Source organism: Symphalangus syndactylus, chromosome 15, assembly GCF_028878055.3.
Source record: "Symphalangus syndactylus isolate Jambi chromosome 15, NHGRI_mSymSyn1-v2.1_pri, whole genome shotgun sequence".
Taxonomy (NCBI): Eukaryota; Metazoa; Chordata; class Mammalia; order Primates; family Hylobatidae; genus Symphalangus; species Symphalangus syndactylus.
The window spans coordinates 19,057,991-19,082,467 of record NC_072437.2 but is presented as its reverse complement, the minus strand read 5'-3'; the positions used below and the strand labels follow the sequence as shown (position 1 = coordinate 19,082,467).

At 37.4% G+C, this 24,477-nt stretch overlaps 1 protein-coding gene across 7 annotated transcripts in view; it reads right to left on the bottom strand.

The window, feature by feature from the left end:
- The window catches only part of NALCN (sodium leak channel, non-selective), a 376,903-nt gene that overhangs the window by 188,414 nt on the left and 164,012 nt on the right, over positions 1-24,477 (bottom strand). For all 7 annotated transcript variants that reach the window (XM_055245146.2, XM_055245148.2, XM_055245150.2 and 4 more), the window contains one exon: positions 15,880-16,011. In XM_055245146.2, the coding sequence (XP_055101121.1) occupies positions 15,880-16,011 (132 nt within the window). The remainder of the gene's footprint in view (positions 1-15,879; positions 16,012-24,477) is intronic.

The following is a 24,477-nucleotide window of genomic DNA, read 5'->3' as shown; positions in this document are numbered from 1 at the left end:
TCTACCATCCCACTCTCCATTGATATCACACCCTTTCCTAAGTCCAGGTTTTGCTGAAATCATTTACAAATTTATTACTAGTTTCTTGAATGTTATAATTTCTCTTTTTTTCAAAGATCTCTATTTGACATATGTATTATTATCTATTGAGATCCAATGCCCATCAATCCTCTCTTCTTTTATCTAGTCATTGAGATTGCAATTTACTTATCTTGTGATTAGCGCACTTTAGTTTTCTTAAATAAATATAAAGGGTTGTATGCTCTCTTAGTCCTTTTATATATAAAGTGCATTTTTAACACTGACAGATGAACATGTTGTCTGTGTACAGATTCTGGAGTTGCAGTTCCATTCTCTCAGCAGTCTATGTATATTGATTCATTACCTTCTACTCTCCAATATTGTAGATGAGTCATCCATTGCACAATACATTCATTTTACTTTTTCAGGTTACTTACGCCTGTTCAGAGGCTGAACAAGGTTATTTCTTTATGCTTGCAACCAAGGAAGGTCACCAAGACATGAGTAAGAATCTATTTTCATTTAATCTCACTAAAATTTAATGAGCTCTTTCAGTCTGCAGATTTATGGTTTTTTTTTTCATTTAGGTAAGCTTTCTTCTGTTGTTTATGACAACTTTTCTTCTATCTGTTCCCTTTTTCCTTCAGGGACTCCTATTACTCATACCTGTGTGGATAGGCTACTGTACTTTGCCCTTATTATTATATCTCTACCACTTTTTGAGTTATTTTTTCCCACTTCATCTGCCATATTAGAAACTAGCTCTCAAGGACTACGCCCTTTTTTACCCATTTTTTGGACATTTTCAGTTGAAGTTAAAGAAATTTTATTTTGTGCCCTGCTTACTTTTTCTTGAGACACAACAACAACAACAACAAATTATTCTCCCTCCCATCAATTATACTTGCTTGGGAAATCCCCATACTAGACATTTGTCTTGATTCTCTGAGTTTCATCCTCAATTTCTGAGTCTCCCTTTGTGTGTGAATTAACTTTTCTTTCCTTCACTGTGGATATATGTTTTTGATGTAATTGTCATTTGTCTTTTATGCTATCTTAAGCAGTGGCAAATGAGGGGTAGTAGAGGGCACCATAGTTTACGGAGGCGAAAGACCTGAAAAGCCAAAGTTCCTTTGCTGAACATCTGAAGGAGGCTTTTTGGTGACAGGATTTCCCAGAAATGAGTGGAGTCATTTATTGACCCCGTTCTGTACCTGGAGTAATTCAGTCTCTAGTGAGGTTCCCTTCCTGGCCCACTGAGACCCACAGGACTCTGAGGACTGCTCCTGGACCACAAGCAGCAGGCAGGCAGGTCCAGCTCCTCTGCAGGAAATGAAATGCTCTCTGCCCTGAGCAGTGGCCTCAGGGGACCAGAGGACTCAGATTTTGCTGCAAGTCCTGCGAGAGGTACTACCTCTCTAGCACAGGCTTCTTAGTTCTGGCCTTGTGATGATATGGGGAAGACCTGAACCTGTTCTCTCTCCTATGGATACTAGGGAATCTCAGGAGAAACTGAAATTGATGTGTCATGAAGGTCCCATCCACGTGCCTGACCTGGTTGCTGTATTAGCAGAGGAAGCAGTAATAGGTACCCACGACATCATCTCTCCCTTCACCTGTATTTTCGGACTGAGACTTTCATTCCAAAAAAAAGAGTGGTGATCCATTTTAAAGTGTTTTTTTAAGAACACTATTAATAAATGCCTGAAAGATATTCTAATAGATTGTCTAATTATGTATATATACAATTAATCACCTTACTAACTGCATATATTATCAAAAGGACAGATGGAATGAACTGTTTAAGTGAGCATAATTTATAGTAAAATGTGCAGCTGGATCTGTTTGCATTACGGTTTTCTCTGTGGGAAAATGATATTCTTTTGAAAGACACTAAAAGGCACTAAAAGATTTGGCAAACTGTTATGTGATTATATTTAAATATATATAGTCTCACTGATTTTCCCCTAGAATTCCTGATTCCAGATTCTCTTGGAATCAAATGCCTTGCTTTGAACACAATTTGTTAACTTTTACAAGCCAACACTCTAGCTCTCTGAAATATTAATGCCAAAGTGATAACATTTTATGGAAAAACAATGCACATAAAAATATGCCTAACTTACTTGAAGGTATGGGTTATCCTGCTATAGAGAAGAACCGTGTCAGGATTTAAAGAAGGTGATTAGGAAAATCAAATTAGTTTAAATGATCACCAAGTATTTCAGTGTAGGTTATGGGGTTTGGTATAGGACTTAAATTCAGAGGACTATCATAGTTCAGAAGAACCAAAATGGAAGCAGTGGAGGCAAGCTCTAGTAACCACTTCTCAATGTGCAGCTCCAGATTATTGCAGTGAACTCAACCTTGATGGTAGCTGGACAGGGTGGAATTTGCCAGGGGCATGCTGGGAGCCATCTAAAAGGGAGAAGGCAACCGGGCTCTCTGCAGAACCTAGTTGCCTGGAGTGCTCCCACCAAAGTCACCTGAGCAGGTGTCCAATCTCCAGGCTTTCTGCAAATCCCAGGCATTCAGCAGGCAGCCTGTGGAAAAGTGGAAGAGTGGCTTCATTTGTCACTCTTAGCCTGGCAGCCCTCCACTGCTTTGGCCCTCCTCAGTCTGCAGCCCCCGCACCAAGAAGGTCTCATTGGGACCCTTCTTCTGTTGCATATTCTGCAGTGCATTCCACGTTCGTGAGTACCTACAAGTTAAAACTTAACTTTTTAAGAGTTAAGACAAAATTTATAAGAGTATAATAAACTTTTCTTTTTTTGCATTACTTTAAGAAAACTTAGAAACAACGCATAGAAAAGGAAAGAAATATTTATTTCTTCTTACAAATACCCCAAAGCAGTGTTTCCCAATCTTTTTTTTTAATCACCTCTTCTAAGAAGTCTTTTAGAGATTTTGTTCTTAATCACCACCTCATGGAGTTTTGATACCTCTACCATATTATATATCTTTTTACATACTCTACTTTGGTTATTTGGTCTACATGGCAATCTACATTATAAAAGAGTGACAATTTTCTATCCCCCAACTAAGAACATATTTTTACCCCTTTGGAGGTGATTTTACTCCCTGTTGAGAATGCATGCTCAACCGATATACCTGGTTTGATGTCGCCATAATGAGGCAGGGGAATAGGGTCTGGAGGCAGGGAACCTAAGTCCATTTCACACTGACTTCCTAGGACTAAATTGAAAGAAAAACCCTAACTTTCCATGCCTGAGTAACAAAAGGACCAGGGGCTACCCCCTTTGCAAACCCCCACCTTTTCTGTGCGGCAGATGGATAATTGAAAGTACCTCTGATTGGTTGCTTTTCCCAACCAGACACTTGCCTAGGAGTGTAACTTTGTAACTTCACCTCAGCCTCTGATTGGGGGCTACCACTTCATTTACATGGGGTGAGCACCAAGTAGGTAGCCAATGGGAAACCTCTAGCGGGTATTTGGACCTGAGAAGATTCTGTATCTGGGGCCCTTGAGCTGCTGCTTGGGCTCACTCCCACACTGTGAAGTGTACTTTCACTTTCAATACATCTCTGCTTTCCTTGCTTCATTCTTTCCTTGCTTTGCTGTACGTTTTGTCCAATTCTTTATTCAAAATGTCAAGAACCTGGACAACTTGCAATCAAGACCCTCTACCAGTAACAACAGCAGAGTTTAACTAATCTCGTAAACACCCGCCTGTGAGATAAAATGGTAGAGATGGACATTGCCCATGAGTAGAAAGATATTTGAAATGTGTTATCTAATATTTGTGTTGCAGTCTTTGTTTTCTAATTTCAAAGAATCATGATGGATATCATGAGAAAAAAATGCATATTTATCACAAAGGAAGATTACAGGACAAAGCTCACAAGAAAATCAGTTCAGGCAATCCCATTCTCTCACATGAAATTCAGATCCAGTAACACCAAAAAGTGATTACTGATTACCTGTATCAGTCTGGAGCCGTCTGTAAATCACCTACTCTTAGCTTGTAGTGTATATCAGTATGCTATAAAGAGCAAAGTTTGAGACGGATGGTTGAGTAGTCCAGATTATCATTATTGTATTATATTTTTACCTAACAAGATAATGCCCAGATCTTTTAGAAACACACACAAAAAGTAATTGTCAGAAGAAACCTATTTACTTGAAGTTTCCCAGAAAATGAAATTAAACTCAACAATAATGTCAAAGACTGCTGCTATGGCAAGATTGATTATTTTCTTCATCTGGCCATTTTTTGTGATTAATGAACTCAAACATGGGTGTCAGATTTTGTTGGGGCCAAAATAAATGACTCTTCATTTTAACAAATATCATAAAACCAAATGTCTTCAGAGGAATGCAGAAATCACTTTTCTAGAAAAGAGGACTCCCTGCAAGATGGCAAAATGAAATCATGATTTATGAAACCCCTTCTCTTTCAAACACAATGTGATCAAAGGAAAAAACAGGAAACCAAAGAGGCAGGAAGGAATTCTAAACGAGGTTAACCTCTTTGTTGACCAGAAATGCAACAGAAACATATGCTAGATCAAGACTCAGGCAATGTTGGACCCAAATGTGTCCTACAGGGTTAGGAGACTAAGGCACCTTAGATAAGGTAAAGACGAGAACCTTTATAGCGTAAAGACAGGGACTAGGATGGGTTTCTCTACTAAGGAAAGGACAGTGAGACCAACTACCCAAAGCTAAGACCTTATAGGTAGCTGCAGGCCTCCAGAAGCAGGAGGAGAAATAATCAGCTTATCTGAAACATCAGAACAAGATCTTTTATGGACTATAGACTAGTGACAAGAACTGTGATATCACCCATATCAAGGGGCTAGCAATCTCCAAATGACACTTAAAAACCTGGCTCTGGATGGTGGGGCCCAGGATCAAGGTTAAGGCAACTGCAATATCCCTAAGAAAGTAGAAGTGATCACAGAGGGAGGGAGAGAGAAATAAGAAAATCTCCCAAGCCAAACGAGGCAGCATGTGAAGATTTTAAATAAATCTAATGAAAAAGAAAACAAAATTCTAAAATTCAAAATATGAATTTACTCTCAATAAAATTAATGTTGTCAAACTTTTTTATCACAATCATTTAGTTGTTTTTATTATTTTATTTTAAAATTAAATTCAATTAAATTTAAAGTTCCAGGATACGTGTGCAAGATATGCAGGTTTGTTACATAGGTAAATGTGTGCCATGGTGGTTTGCTGCACCTATAAACCCATCACCTAGGTATTAAGCCCCACATGCATTAGCTATTTATCCTGATGCTCCCCCTCTCCCCACCTCCTGATAGGCCCCAGTGTGTGTTGTTCCTCTCCCTGTGTCCATGTTCAGCTATTCAGTGTTCTATTATTCAGCTCCCACTTATAAGTGAGAACATGCAGTGTTTGGTCTTCTGTTCCTGTGTTAGTTTGCTGAGGATAATGGCTTCCAGATCTATCCATGTCCCTGCAAAGGACATGATATCGTTCCTTTTTATCGCTGCCTAGTATTCTATGGTGTATATGTACCACATTTTCTTTATCTAGTCTATCCCTGATGGACATTTGGGTTGATTCCATGTCTTTGCTATTGTGAACAGTGCTGCGATGAACATATGCATGCATGTATCTTTATAATAGAATGACTTATATTCCACCCAGAGAACCCCAGTAAGAAACAATTTTCAAAGAAGTTTAAAATGACCAATGAGATAAATGAAAAGGAGAAAATAATAAAGGTGAGGGAAGAAATTTAAAAAACAAAGAAATAAAGGGACTTAATAGTTCAAAATATTGGGAATGAACCAATAGTTTCAGGTACATTAGAAACTGTTAGTATCAACCAAACTAAAAGCTGGTTCTTTGAATGAAAAATAAAGAATTTGACTTTTGTCTCAAGTTCCTGGGAAGTAGCCTCGACATCCTTGGAATTTGCCAGTTGATAGGTATCTTTGTTATTTATGGTGACCCTGGTAGTTTATGGCAATGAGATCATTCATAAGCACTGGCCATGTCAGAAACTCCAACCTTGTGTGCATGGCCAATGATTCCAGCGATCATGCCTATCTAAGGAAACCCCAATCAGAAGCCTCAGCACAAAGCTCAGGTGAGCTTCCCTGGTTGTTAGCACTCCGAATATTGTTTCACATCCGTGGGCTGAGAGGGTGATATGTCCTCACTCCATGAAGAGAGGAAACAGGAAGTTTCACATGTAGGACCCTCCATACCTTTCTCTCTGCATCTCTTCTTTTGGCTGGCTCTGATTTGTATCCTTTTTGCTTTAATAAAAATGTAACCAGAAGTATAGCACTTTCCTGATTTCTATGAGTCATTCTAGCAAATTATCAAACTTGAGAAGGCTAGTGGAAACCCCCGAGTTTTTAGCCTGTTGATATGTCATATATGTCATATGTCATATCAACCATATTAGCCACATGATACGTCATATGCCAGGGAGGCCCTGGAACCCCCTGAGCTTACAGTTGGTATCTCAAGTAAGGCCAATCTTAAAGAGAACTGTGCCCCTGTGCTGTGAAGTTTGGTCTAAAATCCAGGTAGTTAGCATCAGATGCCATTTACTTCTATAAAAAAGAAAGTTATAAATAAACAATATTGGCAGCAAAAAGGATTATACCTTCAGTTTCAATAGAGATTATAAAAATCCTGAGAGAAAACTGTGGAAATGTGAAACATTAGTTAAAATTAATGACTCTATAAATAGCAAGCAATAAGCTATGAAACTGACAAACCATAATAATCAAACCATCGAATAAGTCATTAATCAAGGTCTCTCTTCTCCCTTTCTCCACCAGGGATCCCACTGCAAACAATAGCCCTAGATGGTGTCTAGAGGGACTTTATTCACTCTTTCACAGAAGAGAAAAAGAGAAAAATATGTCTATTTCATTTGTGAAAGGAAGTGTAACTTCCCTAACAAAATCAGACTAGCAATGTAAAAGAAAATAAAATCATAGAACTGTCCTTATGATTGAAAATTCCTGATACAATGTCACATATTTGATTTGTTTATTAAAAGTAGTGCCACAAAATCAGGTGTCTCAGGAATCTAAAATAGTTTCAGTATCAAAATATCTATTATTCTAATATACTGCACTAAGAAATTAAAAAGGAAAGTCTGTGTAGTCAGCTCAATATATGTAGAAGAAGATTGAATACTCAACTCATCATGAGAAATGCTCTTGGCAACCTAGAAATAGAAGTGAGCTTTATTAACATGATAAAAGGCATCTATAAAAACCTACAAGTGACATTAATGATGAAATCATAAGCATTCATACCAAAATATAGAAAAACACCCAGCACGTCCACTATCACTGCCTCTATTCAACATTTTATTAGAGACCCACGCCAGGATAATAAAAGAAGAAAAAAATCAGAGATATAATAATTAGACATGGAAAGACAAAACCTAAATTTCAGAAGATATAATTATCTACACAGAAATTCCAATCAAGTCTATGGATGATCACAAATAACAAATTGTAGTAAAGTTGCTGGCCATGAATTAGGTCCATATAAAAAAGTAATATTATTCCTACATCAATAAAAATTTAATTGAAATTATTTCATTCATAAAAGAAACTGTAGGATATGTAGGCATGAATCTAACAAAAAATCTGGAAGACCTTTGGAGAAAATTACAAAGCATTATTGGAAAACACTAAGGAAGGTTAGAATAACTGAATAGACATGTTCTTAACATCAATTAAAATCTCATTACTAAAATGAACTAAATTTTCATAATGTAGAGCAAGAATAGCAAGGCCAAGAACAGATAAAACAAATCTGAAGAAGAATATCAACATCAGTAGCTTGCCCTAATAAATCTCAAGGTTTATTATAAAAGATAGCACTTACGACATCTTATCCGCTAAAGCTCTGATGTATAGACACAGACTGAGGTGTCCAGAAACACAATTGTGCACATGTGTAAACCTGACATATGACAGAAATTGCACTACAGGAGTGAGGAAAGAGTGAATTTTCAATGAATCTTCGAAGGACAATTGTTTATATGGGGAAAAAAATCAAGTCTTTATCTCATTCCAAATGTATTGGAGTCTAAAATTGAAAAAGCACAACTTGAAAACTCTAGCCTTTACTATGAGAGAATGTCTTCAATGACTCTGGTATAGATAAGACACAAAAAGCACTGAACCAAAAATTAAAGAAGACTATATCTTACAGTGTTAAAATTAATAATTGCTATTGAAGAAAAGACAGCAAATAAAGTTAAAAGACAAGCTGAAGGCTGGGAGATGTCTGCACTGCATACTACTACATAACTGAAAAATCAATTAGGGTACAGATTAAACAGGTAAAATTATAGAAGAGGAAATTCAGGGCTGACAGAATATGAAAAAAAGGTCAAATCTCTATGGTAACCAAGAAAATGTATATTAAGACTATAATCATTATATGAGATTGTAAGAAAATTAAAAATCCTGAACATAAAAAAGTAGCATGAAGTAGAGCTGCTCATATATCCTGGTAGGAATGTAAATTGACACAAGCACTCTGAAGTTCAATTTAGCAATATTTAGCAAAGTTGAAAGTGAGCATATCTGACAAATTCACAATTTTAAGTCTAGGTATATATTTAGAAAGAGCTCTCCCAAATGTGGCACAGAAACTCTAATGAGAGTGTTTACTGAGGTATTGTTTTCAACAGCAAAAAGTTGGAAGCAATTGAAATACCCATTGCCCTTACAAGCAGAACAAATAAATTCATGGTTAAATCGACATGAATCAATTTCCCAAATACAATGAGGAGTGAAAGAGAAAAGTGGCATCTTAACACTTCATACTATTATAAAACATGCATTGATATGATGAGTATAGTTCTCTGTAGATTAGGGAGAAGGAGGAGATCAAGAAGTGGTACACAGGGAGCTTCTCTACTCTACTAATGATGTTTTATTTCTGAATGAAAAACCTGACCCAAACATGAAAAACTATGAATTTTTTAAAAATCTGGGTGATGGACACACAAATATTGGTTATAATATTTTCTCTATGTGTTGAATTTAAGAAATACTTTCTAATTAAGAAGGAAATAAAAGAAAGTCACAGATTTTCAAAGGATAGAAATTTCAAAAAGAAGGAAAAATAAATAACCATAGAGAAAGAATCCTGCAAAATAATCATATTAATACACAAAGGCTAAGGGTTGCTTCTGACATCAGAGGTGTCTGACATAAATAAGTCTAATCCTGCCCAAATCTTATTTATGTAAAATTAATTTAGTCTCAGCACCTTTTGCTTCATCAATAATCTGTTTTAGAAACAACATTCTCTCAAGCTGTAACTTCTTGCAGCGAACTAGCACCTTGGCAGATTATGACTCATTCCCTCCGACAAGACAACTTAATACATATTTTAGTTCTCTACCACAATAGAGAATGATTTTTAGATCTATTGGAAACACGGATTTAATAGCTAAAACTGCTCATATGGATATGATGTGTTGAGACAAACACTGACTTGGAAATTGTTCTTAATTTCTTCTTCTAGATTCACCAAAATTTCTTTGATAAATCATGTTATTGCCACAAATTTTAGGTATACACCTCACTCAAGATTACACCAGATAATCTCTTAAGATTCTCACAGAACTATAGCTCCTAAGAGTAGAAAGAGGTCCCTAGAGTCACACATCCATGGCCATATCTTATTTACTTTATTTACCTCTGATTCCCCATCACCTAGCACAACTGCCATGTAAGAAAGGATACTAAGCCTTTCTTCCTCTCTGTTCTCTGTCTTTATAATTGAAATGAGATGAAGAATTTTATATCCATGTGAAATCTTTGCAGAGAAACTCTGAACGTATTTAAAAGAAATATTTCCTGTGGGGGACTAAGAGGGCTTAAGTAATAGATGATACTTTCTTTTCTGATGAATCTAGATCCTCTTAATAGCAGAGCTTTTTGTTTTGCTGAACAAAGAGCAAGTGAAGATGCAAGTCTGGGGCTGGAGTGGAATTGCTGTGCATGAGTAGCAGGGGAAGAACCTGCCTGGCTGATGACAAGCTGGGGAGATACGGGAGTAGGCTGGGTAGGAGGGATAGACAGAGTTGAGAGAAAGAGGAGTTTTAGTTAATTTACTGTGGGGTATGTAGCACAGAGTCCTGGGACTTCTTTCTCCCCTTTGGCTTCATTAGAAAACATGTCTGTCCTGATTAAAACTTAACACTAGGAGGTGGAAGAGGGTCGAGCTCCCCATTCATATAGGTCTAGAGGAAATCAAAGAACATAGCTGGGGATAATGCTAGGAGGTGACACAGAGTTAACTTTGGGCCTCTCTGTAGGTCTGTTCGCTTCCTTGCTGTGTCTCTCCCATCTGTTTGTGAGTTTCTCAAAAGAAGAATTTTGTTAAAGTTTTTAATCTCCTGTGCTGTGCCGATAAATTTTGTTAAATGTACAGCCTAATGGATACAAATACATTCATAGATAATAATAATAAGAAAAAATATTGCTCATATTTTATTATTTCTTAAGAATATATATTTAAAATGTAATTATGTTCATTATAACATATGATTTTATGTGCAATAATAATATATTCTCTTAGATCACAATGAAAAGTTAAAATTCTTACAAAAGAAAATAAACTTTACCTTTTTGTATTTATGCACAGGCTAGAAAAGATGTAAACTTTTTCCTGTTTCTTAACTAATTCTAAATTTAGGTTAATTAATCCGAAGTAACAAAACAAGTCCTCAGCTTCACAACAGAAGCTAAGCAGCTTAATTTATTCTTAAAGGGTGATTTTTAGACTGTGAGTTGGCTCTTAATGGGTAAAGTGGCTTATTTTAGATTTTCTAAATAATTTATTCTGGAATATGTAGGAACTTAAAAAATTACTTCTTTAAAAGCTCATGACCTGTTGTGATCTATTTTTAAAATAAACTTTTCAAAATATTACATAATGCTATTGCCTTAAATGCTGCATCATTATAGTCTATAAACTTGAATTGCTGTTATTATGACTATTTTGAGAATTAAATGAGACAATGAATTCTTTTAAAGCACTTGGCACATAGTGGGCCCTCCAAAAATCATAGCTTTATTGTTGTCAATTTTAAAATATTGGACTTTAACACGAAATGTTAGTTGATATGCTCTCTGTTTCTATAGCTTAAACCAAGATCCATTTGTGTAAATAAAGTTTTATTGGAAAACAACCATTCTGAGACCACACTCACTTTTGTGCAATTTCGGAGTTGAGTAGTTGAGACAGAGAGAGGGTGGTCTACAAAAGGCAAAATGTTTACTATCTGGGTCTGCAAGAAAGAGTTTGCCGAACCCCGGCCTAAACTCAAGCCATTTTTATAAACTTTGTAAAAATAGAATATATTATGAAAAAGTAAGTTTAATTAAATTGACTTTTTCACACTCATTTGAAACAAATCACTTTGTCTCATGTATAAGTTTCTGATACAAAGAGAAATGGCAATGTAATTTGAATAAAAATGAAACATACTTGGGGAAAGTCAAACACACAAAATCAAAAACAGAGTGGAACGGCCAGGAGTGGTGACTCGCGCCTGTAATTCCAACACTCTGGGAGGTCGAGATGGATGGATCGCTCGAGCCCAGGAGTTCGAGACCAGCCTGGCCAACATGGCAAAACCCCATCTCTACTAAAAATACAAAAATTAGCTGGGTGTGCCTGTTATCCCATCTACTTGAGAGGCTAAGGCAAGAGAACCACTGGAACTTGAGAGGCAGAGGTTGCAGTGAGCCAAGATAGTGCCACTGCACTCTAGCCTGAGCAACAGAGTGGGACTGTCTCAAAAAAGAAAAAGAAGAAGAAGAAGACAACAACAACACCAAAAACCCACCAAAAACCCCAAAACCTAGCATGGAACAAATTCAGAATGCTTAAATAGTTCAAGAGTAAATTGGTGGAGTCTATCTGGTTGTTTAAGTGAACAAAATCACCAATACCTAGTTTATTTATTTATTTATTTTTCCAGGATTTCAAAGAGTTAGTTGTTAGCTGGTTAATTGATTTGCCACTTTGTTAAGAATGAATGACATGTTAAAAGCTGCATTCATGTAACGTACCAATGTGATGAGTTTGGGAATAAGTGTACCCCTGTGGAACCATTACTATCAATGCCATTGACATATCCACCACCTCTCAAAGTTTCCTCCCACCCCCTTTCTTCTTATTATTGTCAGGGGACAACAATTATTGGACACATAATATATACTGAATTCCACCATCCAGTCCTGTCTGTCTGTTGTTGGGGTTGTTTTTATTTTGAATATAATATAAAAAAGAAAAAAGACAAGGATTTACCAACTACCCCTAGACTCTACAATACACTTAAATAGTAACCAGTCAACGCTACAATATTCAATTATTTGACATTTTGTTGGAATTTCGTACAGTATAAGGATAAATCATCTACCATACATAAACACATTAGGAAAGGATCAATTTTGTACATGAAAAAGTTAGGTAAAATTTACTAAAGAATTCCATTCCTTGCTGTTGCCAGTGTGGAGGGCCTATTCACTTATGCTCCAGGATTGATTTAGTGTGACCACCTGCCCACTCTGGGCTGGATCACAAAAGCAATGTTACTGTAATCTCCAATGTCAGGATTCCCTCAGGAGCAGATGCAGATTCCTCCTCCCAGAGAGATGAGCATAATTGTAATCTCTTGTGGTGATTTCTACTTTTGTTCCCTGGCATTTTTGTCAGCAGCTCTTTACCTACTGATACTATTACTCTTGTATCATTCTTCTGTCTCATCTTTCTTCCCACTTCTCCCTTCTCAGAGCCTTGAACTAATCTTTGAGTCTCTCCTGCGTTAAATAATTTCCTCTACGTTATCAATCTCTGTTCTCAGAATCTACTTTCTGTCTATGCCTCAACTGATTCTCTCTCAAATACATGAGTTACCCCTGCAGCCCTTTCCAGCCCTTTCTAGTAGAATATGTGGACGAGGAAGAGGTGCCCATCCATTACTCCTTGATACTCCTTTGCAACGTATTCCATGAGGTTAAACCATGCGGTCACCCACTCTCCCTGTGGCTGCCTTCTGTCCTTCTGTCAATCTGTTCATCAGTCACTTGCTCATTCCCCGTGACTCTGCTCCCTGACTCCACTCTTCTCTCCAAGAACTGGCCTCACTCTGAGTGACTTCAATGTCCATGTGAAGACTCAGCCAGCGCCTTAGCTTCGACAATCCTTTCCATTTCTGCCTTGATTCCATCAATATGTTTAAGTTGCCCACATCCATGTGACACCCTAGATTTTATATTTCATTACTCGGAACTACCCTGGAATTGTAAAATCCTGGACTCCACTCTCTGATCATAACCTTTTCTAGTTCTATTATTCCATCAATCACTTCGGTGGTACCTGTTCTTTAACCATATAGAGACCATTGATCCTTCACCTTCACTCCTCCCTTCTCCTCCATTTCCACATCCAACAGAGACCACAGGGTCATCATTTCAACTCCTTTGCCAGCAATCCATCTTTCCCCCTTGTTTCTCGGTTCCCCCAACCTGAAAAAACCCTAACGTTGAATTCATTTAAATGTTGCTTTTCCCTCTTCTTATACAGGGCTAAAAAGTCGCAGATCTATCTAAATTGGTATCACTGTAAATCCGTAGTCCTAAATAGATCTTTAATGTTGCATTTGCAGTATTGTTAATTTTTTGCCTATCCCCAGGCACCTCTTCCCTCTCCCCTTTCTTCGCCAACTTCCCACTTCACTGTCTCATCGTCTGGCCGGATGCAGACCTTGCTTCCTACTTCCCAGGAAAAACAGAAATAACTTGATGGGGCTTCCTTCATTGTTCTTTCCCTGTGTTAGAAATTTACCTGCAAATATTAGTATCAGTTCAGGCTTCTCTCTGCTTTTTTTTTTTTTTTTTTTTTTTGAGACGGAGTCTCACTCGGTCGCCCGGGCTGGAATTCAGTGGTGCGCTCTCAGCTCATTGCAACCTCCGCCTCTCAGATTCAGGTGATTCTCCTGCCTCAGCCTCCAGAGTAGCTGGGATTACAGGTGCCCAACACTACACCCGGCTAATTTATTGTATTTTTAGTAGAGATGGGGTTTCACCATGTTGGCCAGGCTGGTCTTGATCTCCTGACCTCATGATCCACCCGCCTTGGCCTCCCAAAGTGCTGGGATTACAGGCGTGAGCCACCATACCCGACCTTCTCTCTGCTTTTAATGACAATCCATTCATTGTGTGCTGGATTTTCAGCAAAATTATACCTATTTTTCAGAGGCTGGGCTGCATATAATTTCTTCATCAGCCCCTGTCATTAGTTCTCCATAGCACAGAACTCTAATTGTTTACTATTTTTTTTTTTTTTTTTTGCTAGATTGTAAGCTCCATATACCAGGTAGCCATTGGGCAAATGTTGCATATCAGAGACTGTAGCCCAGTAAAAGTTTTGTATTAATGATATTTTGTTTCAGGAGACACACTTCCATGAAGAGGAGAATTCAGAAGCGACTACTTAAAAGTTTCTTGATATCCACATAGATGTCTACACTCAATAGGTACATGCAATCAATTCTTTTTCAGAAAAGCTTGTGTGTGGGTAGACTAAATTTTTATTAACCAAATCCATTTTTAAATGTACTGAGAGAATTCTAGGAATCTAATAACACTTAATTATATGGCAAATTGATTTTTTTATGTGAAAAATGCTTTGGTAATAAAAAATAATCAAATTGTGACTTTTTTGCCTTTTCAGTTTACTTTTTCTTTTTTTTGAGACAGAGTCTTGCTGTCGCCCAGGCTGGAGTGCGGTGGCGCAATCTCGGCTCACTGCAAGCTCCGCCTCCTGGGTTCACGCCATTCTTCTGCCTCAGCCTCCAGAGTAGCTGGGACTACAGGTGCCCGCCACCACGCCCAGTTAATTTTTTTTTTGTATTTTTAGTAGAGATGGGGTTTCACTGTGGTCTCGATCTCCTGACCTCGTGATCCACCCGCCTCGGCCTCCCAAAGTGCTGGGATTACAGGCGTGAGCCACCGCACCCGGCCCCAGTTTACTTTTTCATAGGTTGGATTTACTGAAGCATTGTACAACTGTATATATATACCTCACTCACACGATGAATGGATTTCTACATTGTCAATCAATTTTTTCATAAATATGTAACCACTGAATTCTGAGATATATTTTAGGTAACTTTTTACATTAAAAAAAAGATCTTGGAAAATTATTAAAATGATTTAACATAAATGCAAAATGCTTATTGAAAGAAATAAAAACTAAAATATTTTAAGAATCAGGTATTAATAAAATTACCTTATCAATAGGAAGTATTATTCCAGAACTCTAATATGATATATAGAGTGCTAGGGAGATGCTTATTTAATCACGAAACCTACCCTTTAATGGATGTCTTTAATGTAGGTTGTAACACCCCTTTCTAGAGGAGTAATTATCACTATCATCTCTCTATATTTCCTTCCAGCCCTCTTCTAGGTATTGCTGAGCTGACCTGCTTATTTATGATCTTCTGAATCTGTGCCTGCTTCTACTTAGTAGGAAACAAACTAACGTAAGCTGAGAAAGGGAGAGATAATAAGAGGTGGACAGGAAAACAGCAAGATCCTAGATTAAGGCCCAGGGGAAAAGGGTTACCTTGGCAACGTGACATACTGTGAGGAAGATGACTCAGGCCCGCGGTGACAGGAAATGAATCAGGCCACACTGTGACCAGAGGAACCACTTAAGAAGCAGACAATGACTCAGCTTTGGTGACAGTCAAGTAATGAACAGGCTACACTTCACTTTCGCATTTCTAAGAGGCACTGTCTGTGGTTCGCCTGTTACTTGCCCAGCGATCTGCACGGTGGAGAGCTGCTTACCTCCGCCAGGTAGAACTCGTCGTACTGCCTCCTGAAGTTTTCTCCTTTGTAGTAGTTGCTAGCTGCCACGATCACGTCCACGGTCACCATGCTCAGGATGAACATGTGGAAAATGGATGACCGCATCATTTTCTGAGGGGGCGAAACAGACAGACTCTTAACAAAGAAATAAACCTCATGATGAAGTGTAATTGACGGGCTTAGGCCTTGGCTGACAGCACCTTTGTGATGTGCTGCTATGAAAACAGGGCTTCCAAGATGAAGCCATCCATGTCCCACACTGCCGAACTGGGCAGGCAAGGGAACCTTTCTTTCAGGCAGCTAAACAGTGACTAGGAAGATGGTTTCAGAGACTTTTGACTAAAAATGGAAAATATATATCATTTAATTTGTGTGTGGCTTGCATCTTAATTTTTAATTGGTTGGTTGGGTAGTATTTATCCTTAATTCTGACTGTACGGATAAATGGCTTTTAAAAAGCTAGTAACACAAAACAAGTATTACTTTGTTCTGTGTTAAGGGAGAATACTGTGGATGAAAATATTTTAGAGATGATTATTATACAACTGGAAAAGTAAGAGAAACCTAAGATTTATTTTTTACTTATTACTTCCATAAATATTTGTTGAAAATTTTACTACAACTTCTAGTAAGTGACATGTACATCGTACTTGCTATCTACCTGGAGATCTTCTAGGTGCTTTACATAAATTAACACAAAATAGCCCTAGGAACCTACTCTAATAAGGAAACTGAGGCTCAAAGAGGTTAAATAACTTTCCCACTGTCAAACAGGGATTGAAGATGGACTCAATACTGGGACCCAAGTCTGGTCCAAGTCTACGGCCTACATTAAGATAGAGATAATTAAACACTAAAAAATAACGAGTATTATTTATTATTATTATTATTATTATTATTATTGAGACGGAGTCTCACTCTCTCGCCCAGGCTAGAGTGCAGTGGCACGATCTCGGCTCACTGCAAGCTGTGCTTCCTGGATTCACGCCATTCTCCTGCCTCAGCCTCCCGAGTAGCTGGGACTACAGGTGCCCGCCACCACATCCAGCTAAATTTTTTTGTATTTTTAGTGGAGATGGGGTTTCACCATGTTAGCCAGGATGGTCTCCATCTTCTGACCTCGTGATCTGCCCGCCTCGGCCTCCCAAAGTGTTGGGATTACAGGCATGAGCCACCGCGCCTGGCCATAATGAGAATTATTATAAAGGCTATCATGTATTAAACAGTTACTATGTTCCAGGCCATATTATTCACATTAAAAATATTTGTGGGTACATAGTAGGTGTATATATATATATATATATATACACACACACATAAATATATGTATATATTTATGGAGTACATGAGATGTTTTGATACACGCATGCAATGGGGAATAAGCACATCATGGAGAATGAGGTATCCTTTGAGTTACAAACGATTGTGTTACACTCTTTGTGATTTTAAAATGTACAGTTATTATTATTGACTGTAGTCACCCTATTGTGCTAGCAAATAGTAGGTCTTATCTATTCTTTCTATTTTTTTTGTTCCCATTAACCATCGCTACCTCCCCCCGGCTCCCCAGTACGCATCCCAGCCTCTGGCAACCGATCTCTATTCTCTATGTCCATGAGTTTGATTATCTTGGTTTTGTGATCCCACAAATGAGTGAGAACATGTGATGTTTGTCTTTCTGTGCCTGGCTTATTTCACTTAACATGATGATCTCTAGTTCCATCCATGTTGTTACAAATGACTGGATCTTGCTCTTTATTATGGTTGAATAGTGCTCCATTACGCATATGTACTGTATTTTCTTTATCTATTCATCTCTTGATGGACACTTAGGTTGCTTCCAAATCTTGGCTATTGCAAACAGTGCTGCAGCAAACATGGAAGTGAAGATTTCTCTTAGATATACTTATTTCCTTTCTTTTGGGTATATGCCCAGCGGTGGGATTGCTAAATTACAGCAGCTCAATTTTTAGTTTTTTGAGGAACGTTCAAACTGTTCTCCATAGTGATTGTACTAATTTACACTCCCACCAACAGTGTAGAAGGATTCCCTTTTCTCTGCATCCTCACCAGCATTTATTATTGCCTGACTTTTGAATATAAACCATTTAACTGGGGTGACATGATGTCTCATTGTAGTTTTCATCTGCATTTCTCTGATGATCAATGATGTTGAACACCTTTTCATATACCTGTTTGTGTCATTTGTATGTCTTCTTTTGAGAAATGTCTATTCAAATCTTTTGCCCATTTTTTGATCAGATTATTAGATTTTTCCTATAGAGTTGTTTGAGGTCCTTATATATTCTGGTTATTAATCCTTTGTCAGAGGGGTAGTTTGCAAATATTTTCTCTAATTCTGTGTGTTGTCTCTTCACTTTGTTAATTGTATCTTTTGCTGTGCAGAAGCTTTGTAACTTGATGTAATCCCATTTGTCCATTTTTGCTTTGGTTGCCTGTGCTTATGGGGGTATTACTCATAAAATCTTTGCCCAGTCCAATGTCCTGGAGATTTTCCCCAGTGTTTTCTTGTAGTAATCTCATAGTTTGAGGTCATAGCTTTAAGTCTTTAATCCATTTTCATTTGATTTTTATACCTTGACAGAGATAGGGGTTAGTTTCATTCTTCTGCATATGGATGTCCTTATTGAAGGAACTCTCTTTTCCCCAGTGTATGTTCTTGGCACCTTTGTTAAAAATGAGTTCACTGTAGGTGTGTGGATTTCCTTCTGGGTTCTCTATTCTGTTTCGTTGGTCTATGTGTCTGTTTTTATGGCAGTACCATGGCGTTTTGGTTACTATAGCTTTGAATTATAAATTGAAGTCAGGTAATGTGATTCCCCCGGCTTTGTTCATTTTTCTTAGGATAGCTTTGGCTCTTCTGTGGTTTCATATAATTTTAGAATTTTTTTCTATTTCTGTGAAGAATATCATTGGTATTTTGATAAGGATTTAATTGCATCTGTAGTCTGCTTTGGGTAGTATGAACATTTTAACAATATTGATTCTTCCAATCCATGAACATGGAATATTTTTCCACTTTTGGTGTCCTCTTCGATTTCTTTCATCATGTTTGATAGTGTTCATTATAGAGATCCTTCAATTTTTTGGTTAATTGCAAGGAATTTTATTTTATTTGTAGCTTCTGTAAATGGGATTACTTTCTTGATTTCTTTTTCACATTGTTTGCTGTTGGCTTATAGAAATGCCACTAATTTTTGTATGTTGATTTTGTATCCTGTAACATTACTGGATTTGTTCATCAGTTCTAATAGTTTCCTTGTCAAGTCTTTAGGTTTTTCCAACTATAAGATCATGTCATCTGCAAACAAGGATAATTTCACTTCTTCTGTTCCAATTTGGATGCCCTTTATGTCTTTCTCTTGTCCTATTTTTCTAGCTGGGACTTCCAGTACTATGCTGAATAACAGAGGTGATAGTGGGCATCCTTGTCATGTTCCAGATATTAGAGGAAAGACTTTCAGTTTTTCCCCATTCAGTATGATACTAGCTGTGGGTCTGTCATATATGGCTTTTATTATGTTGACATATGTTCTTTCTATCCCCAGTTTTGTTGAGGGGTTTTACCATGAAGAGATGTTGAATTTTGCCAAATGCTTTTTTAGCATGAATTGAAATGATCATACAGTTTTCATCACTCATTCTGTTGATAGGATGTGTCACATTGATTTGTTTGCATATGTTGAATCATCCTTGTATCCCAGGGATAAATCCCACTTGGTCGTAATCCGTATTATTCATATGTTATTTGTTTTACCTACTTTAATATCCACCATAACTCTATATGGTGAGATATATTACTCACATTTCACACAGTTCAGAGAGACTAAGTCATTTTTCCAAGGTCACACAGCAAGTACACAACAGAATCAGGCTTTACCCTAGTCTATTTAAAGTCCATTCTGGGGCCCGCTGCCCACCGTGGGTAGAGAATACTTAAATGGAGAGAGTGGAGGCTGAAGGACCTGGGAAGCAGAAAGAGGAGAGAGAAGCAGACCTATGGAAAGGAACTGAGCACAAACAGCACACCACTGAGCCACATCTGCCCAGGGACTAGCGCCACCACACATCCTCTTTCTGAGGTTTCATTTCTTCTGGGTATTTATTAACACATGCCCTTACCGTCTGATCTGACCTGAGAATCCTTTAGTCATTGCAACTCAAAGAGCCTAGCTAAAGCACAGCCTTAAAATGGGGTAAGAGAACAAGAACTGCCTCCTCTGAGCGCTGCCGACGTCTCTATGACTCTATGTATGTGTCTCATGGGGTCTTCCTTATCCTACAGCAGGGGCTCTGGGCCAAACTGCCTGGAGCTGAAACTCCACCACTTACTGGCACTGTGGCTCCAGGGAAGTTACTTAAACCTCTGTTTTCTCATTGATAAAGTGGGGAAAATAGTACCTACTTCAAAGAGTTGTTATTAATTTTAAATGAGTCAATATTTGTAAAGGGCTTAGAATAGTGATTACACTTACAAATATTCTACAAAGGTTTACAGAAAAAAGGAATGCAATTTTGTGAATCAAGCATTTTTCTGTTCAGGAATGAGAAATTAATTACCCGAGGTCGAAGAATTAATTATGTTGCATATCAGACTAAGCCCAGAATCTAGTGAGGTAAGTAACATTGATAAGGATTTAATAATTTGAGATATGCCAGTAACATTGGGAAAGTAGATTTTTATTAATGCTTACTGTCACCATGGCTATTGATGCATATCCATTTCCCTTTGACTTTATTTCACAGGTAATACAAAATCAAATTCCAGAGCTGCCAATCAATATGTTTATATGCACATCAATTTACTTGCAGAAATGACTGACCTTCATAACACAGATAGGCAAATCATCTGGCACGTTTCTGTGCTCATTAAAATTTTTATTGCTATTTAGTCTTTCTCGCATTGTGAGAGTTAAATTCCATTACTATTATTCCTTTTCTATACTCCTTTCAGCATAATGTTCTATTAAAAACATTTCTGCTGATTTCCATTTCATCTGCATGGCAGAAAAGCCACACTTTCTTTTTCTATTTTCCTTAGCTATGGATTTATGTCTTAAGTAAACTGTTATTACTGAAAGATCCAAACAAAGCTTTTAGCCATGGCTGTCAAGAAACTTTTAAATTGGTTTTGTAACTGTCACAGCTTCACTTTGGTGCTGTCATTATAATTAGGTTGTTTTTTGTCTGAATGTCTAGGTGTCCCTGTTGGTTCAGAGTTATTAAAATAATCACTTACAATGGATTTTGATCCACTATAATCACCATTGCTTAGCTGACTTTCTCCAAAGCAGTAACTTTCAAATATTAAATAAGAATTAAGGTGATAAATATGTGCAGTACCTACATTTAAATATTAAAATCAGTAACTCCAGCTTTAGTGGCATGGCCCACTTCAACTCAATTCAATTCAGCCAGTGCTTGAAACTGGCTATCAGTTTCTTTAATGTAAAAAGGCTGACGACATTACATTTAGATTCATGCTTGTATCTACAGGAAAGTCCAAATTTGTACTTTTCAATTTTTTATTTTCTAATAAAAATTAATATAAAGGAAAATGTTAAAGTTGAGTCAGTACCACAAAATATTATATGACTTGAGGTCTTCACAATTGCATAATTTAATATGGATGCATGATCTATCCCTCTACCTATCTATGCAGACAGATGAACACATACATCTCTAGTATATGTGTATGTGTGTACATATATATGTGTATTCACATATGTGTGTGCATATTATTTTTTATTTATATATTTTAATATAAGGTCCTTCAGACTCTACATACACATTCAATTTTTTAAAGTTTCCTTTAATTGCAATGTGATTTTGGTTTACATTTTTTAAAAGCAGAAGAGTTTTGGATATGTTTTTAGTTTGGCTTTGATCCAAGAATTACTTATCTGTGTATATGACAGCTGGAAGTTTCAAAATACAAACAATCTATACTAGATTAATCCCTAAGGCAGCATTATCTGTCAGGAATGAGCATTGTTACTCAAAGTGTGGTCCCTGGACCAGCAGCATCCTGGAAGCTTATTAAGAATGCAGGATCTCAGGCCCCATCCCAGGCCTACTGAATCAGAATCTGTATCTTTAACACGGTTCCCAGGTGATTCGTGAGCATGTTGAATTTTGAGAAGCACTGTTGTAGTGGATACTCCTTAATAGCAGGCTGCACTATGTAACCTATAAGATTACTTACAACTTCACAGTTTCACGATTCTAAAAGTCTATAATGACTAGAATAGAATACCACAGATACTGGCTGGAATGTAATATGCTGGACTACACCAACACAAAAATGGCTGCCAACCTTGTCCCCATACCCCAATTCCATGGTCAAAAATCAACTAAATCTGTTTGGCTTCATAAAAACAAAAGCATGTGTTGGTTTTGCAACCACTTGGAGGCATTATAAAGACATCATTACAGACTCTCATAAAGTTAAGAAATGCAAATGCAGGTGGCCTCCAGGAGGTGAAAAAGGCAAGGAAGCCATTTCTTCTCCAGAGTCTCCAAAAGCAATGCAGCCTTGCTGATACCTTGTGTTTAGCCTGAGGAAGTCCATTTTGGACTTCTAACTGCAGAGTTCTAAGAGAATACATGTGTGTGGTTTTAAGTCACTGAATTTGTGGTTACTTGTTACGGCAGCAACAGGAAACTAACATAGCATTGTCAACGATTTTGACAGACACCAGCTCAAATCGTCTTGTATACCAGCTCGAATCACCTTCTATGAAACATGATTGTAAAAAAGTGCCCAGGGCTACAAAATGGCACCTGACCATAGGGTTCCACACAAGGTGACTTGCCAATGAGGGGTCCCTGTAACGTTGACAACTACAGATATAAAACTCATAATAGCAACCAACGCTTTCATCTTGCTTTGTGTCAGAAAGTGTAATGAGACAATGAGTCTGGAACAATGGGACTGAGTCCAACCTCAAGCAGAAGAACAAGAAAGATCACTTTTTCCCACATTGATTCTGAGTCCTGCCATGAAAGCAAACCTCCCAGGAGACTGTGGAAGTCCAAGCCAAACACGGGGAGGGCTCCTCGCGCAATTAAAATGGACACCAACAGGATGGATTATTGAAATAAGAGCTACTGTTTTCTGGAGTGCTTGGTTTGTGTCAAGATTCATTCCAAACATGTTGCTTGCTGATGTAATAACATCTTTAATCCTCAACAACTCTGTGAGGTAGATACTTTTGCATCCCCTTTTACATATGGAGAAACAGGCTCAGAAAGTCTAAGTAGATTTCTAGGCCCACAGAGATAGAAACATCTTAGACATTGTGAGCCCAAACCAGGTAGTCTCTTGCCTTGTATCAGACAGTCAAAATTCATCAGTCAACATTGCTCTATATATTAAAAACGAGTGACAGCAGCTTCCTCACCAAGTATTTGTGGTTAGATAGAAGGTGTAAGTACATGAACCCTAAATTTGAAAGCTGAAGACAATCTGTTCTTCACAGAAAGATTTAAGATTGCCATGGTTTAATGGAATGTCAATTTTGAAGACAGGATGAGCTGAGTTTAAATCTTGTCTCTGTGCCGGATTTAACCTTTCTGTGACTCGGTTTTCTCACAGAGGAAATGAGTATGATGACATCTACATCTTTTGGCTGTAAAATGAAAATAAATGAGACTTTAGTGTCGAGTCTAGCCTGCAGTGGACACTGTGTGCTCTGTAACTCTCATTATTTCAGTCTTGGAAAACACTCGAAAGATTTAAAAGTAGAGATGCAGTCAGTTGCTTACAGGGAAGGTCTGAAGGGTAACATAAGAAATCAGGTGGAAGAGATTAGTAATCTTGAAATGGACCGTGAAAATTTATAAACTTTCAAAATGATCTAAAGCTATCTTATCTTTTTTTGTGGTATAAATGCCTAAGTACTTCATAAAAGCTCTTTCTATTAAATTTCTCCAATAATTTTTCCTATGAAACAGTAACTTAAAGATTCTGAAGACTGTAGGCAAAGAGACAAAATAGTGGTCTTAGAGGTTGCAATAAATATAAATTAGGATAATGAATAGTACAGCTCAGAAATGAAATCTGTCTTTAAATTGCTGCTTGAGCGAGTAAAATAACTCCAGTTAGTAAAACAAAGTCTCCTCCACTGAATACTGCATCAGGCATGTACTAAAACTTGTGTCTTAATTGGATTTTGAAATAAACTTATTTGGAGAACAATGCAATTACATGGTGAAAGTCTCAGAAACCATCTTGCACATGAGCCATGAACATAAGAACAAGGACACAATGAAAAAGACCAAATGCATAACACCTAAAATAAATCTCCCATTTGCAAGTGGGGCATCTTTTGCTTCCCTTATTTAGAAGACATCTGGATATTCATTACTTCTACTATCAATGCACACAATTATTCTGTCCAATACAAAGAATTTATATTAAAGAGGTAACACTTATATCAACACTGAAAACAGAACCAGTGGATATCCTTAGAGACTGCCTTTCTCATCTGTCTGTTCCTGATGTGTCCTTAGAGAGTCAGGACAGAAGGGAATCCACATGTCAATCTCTACAAA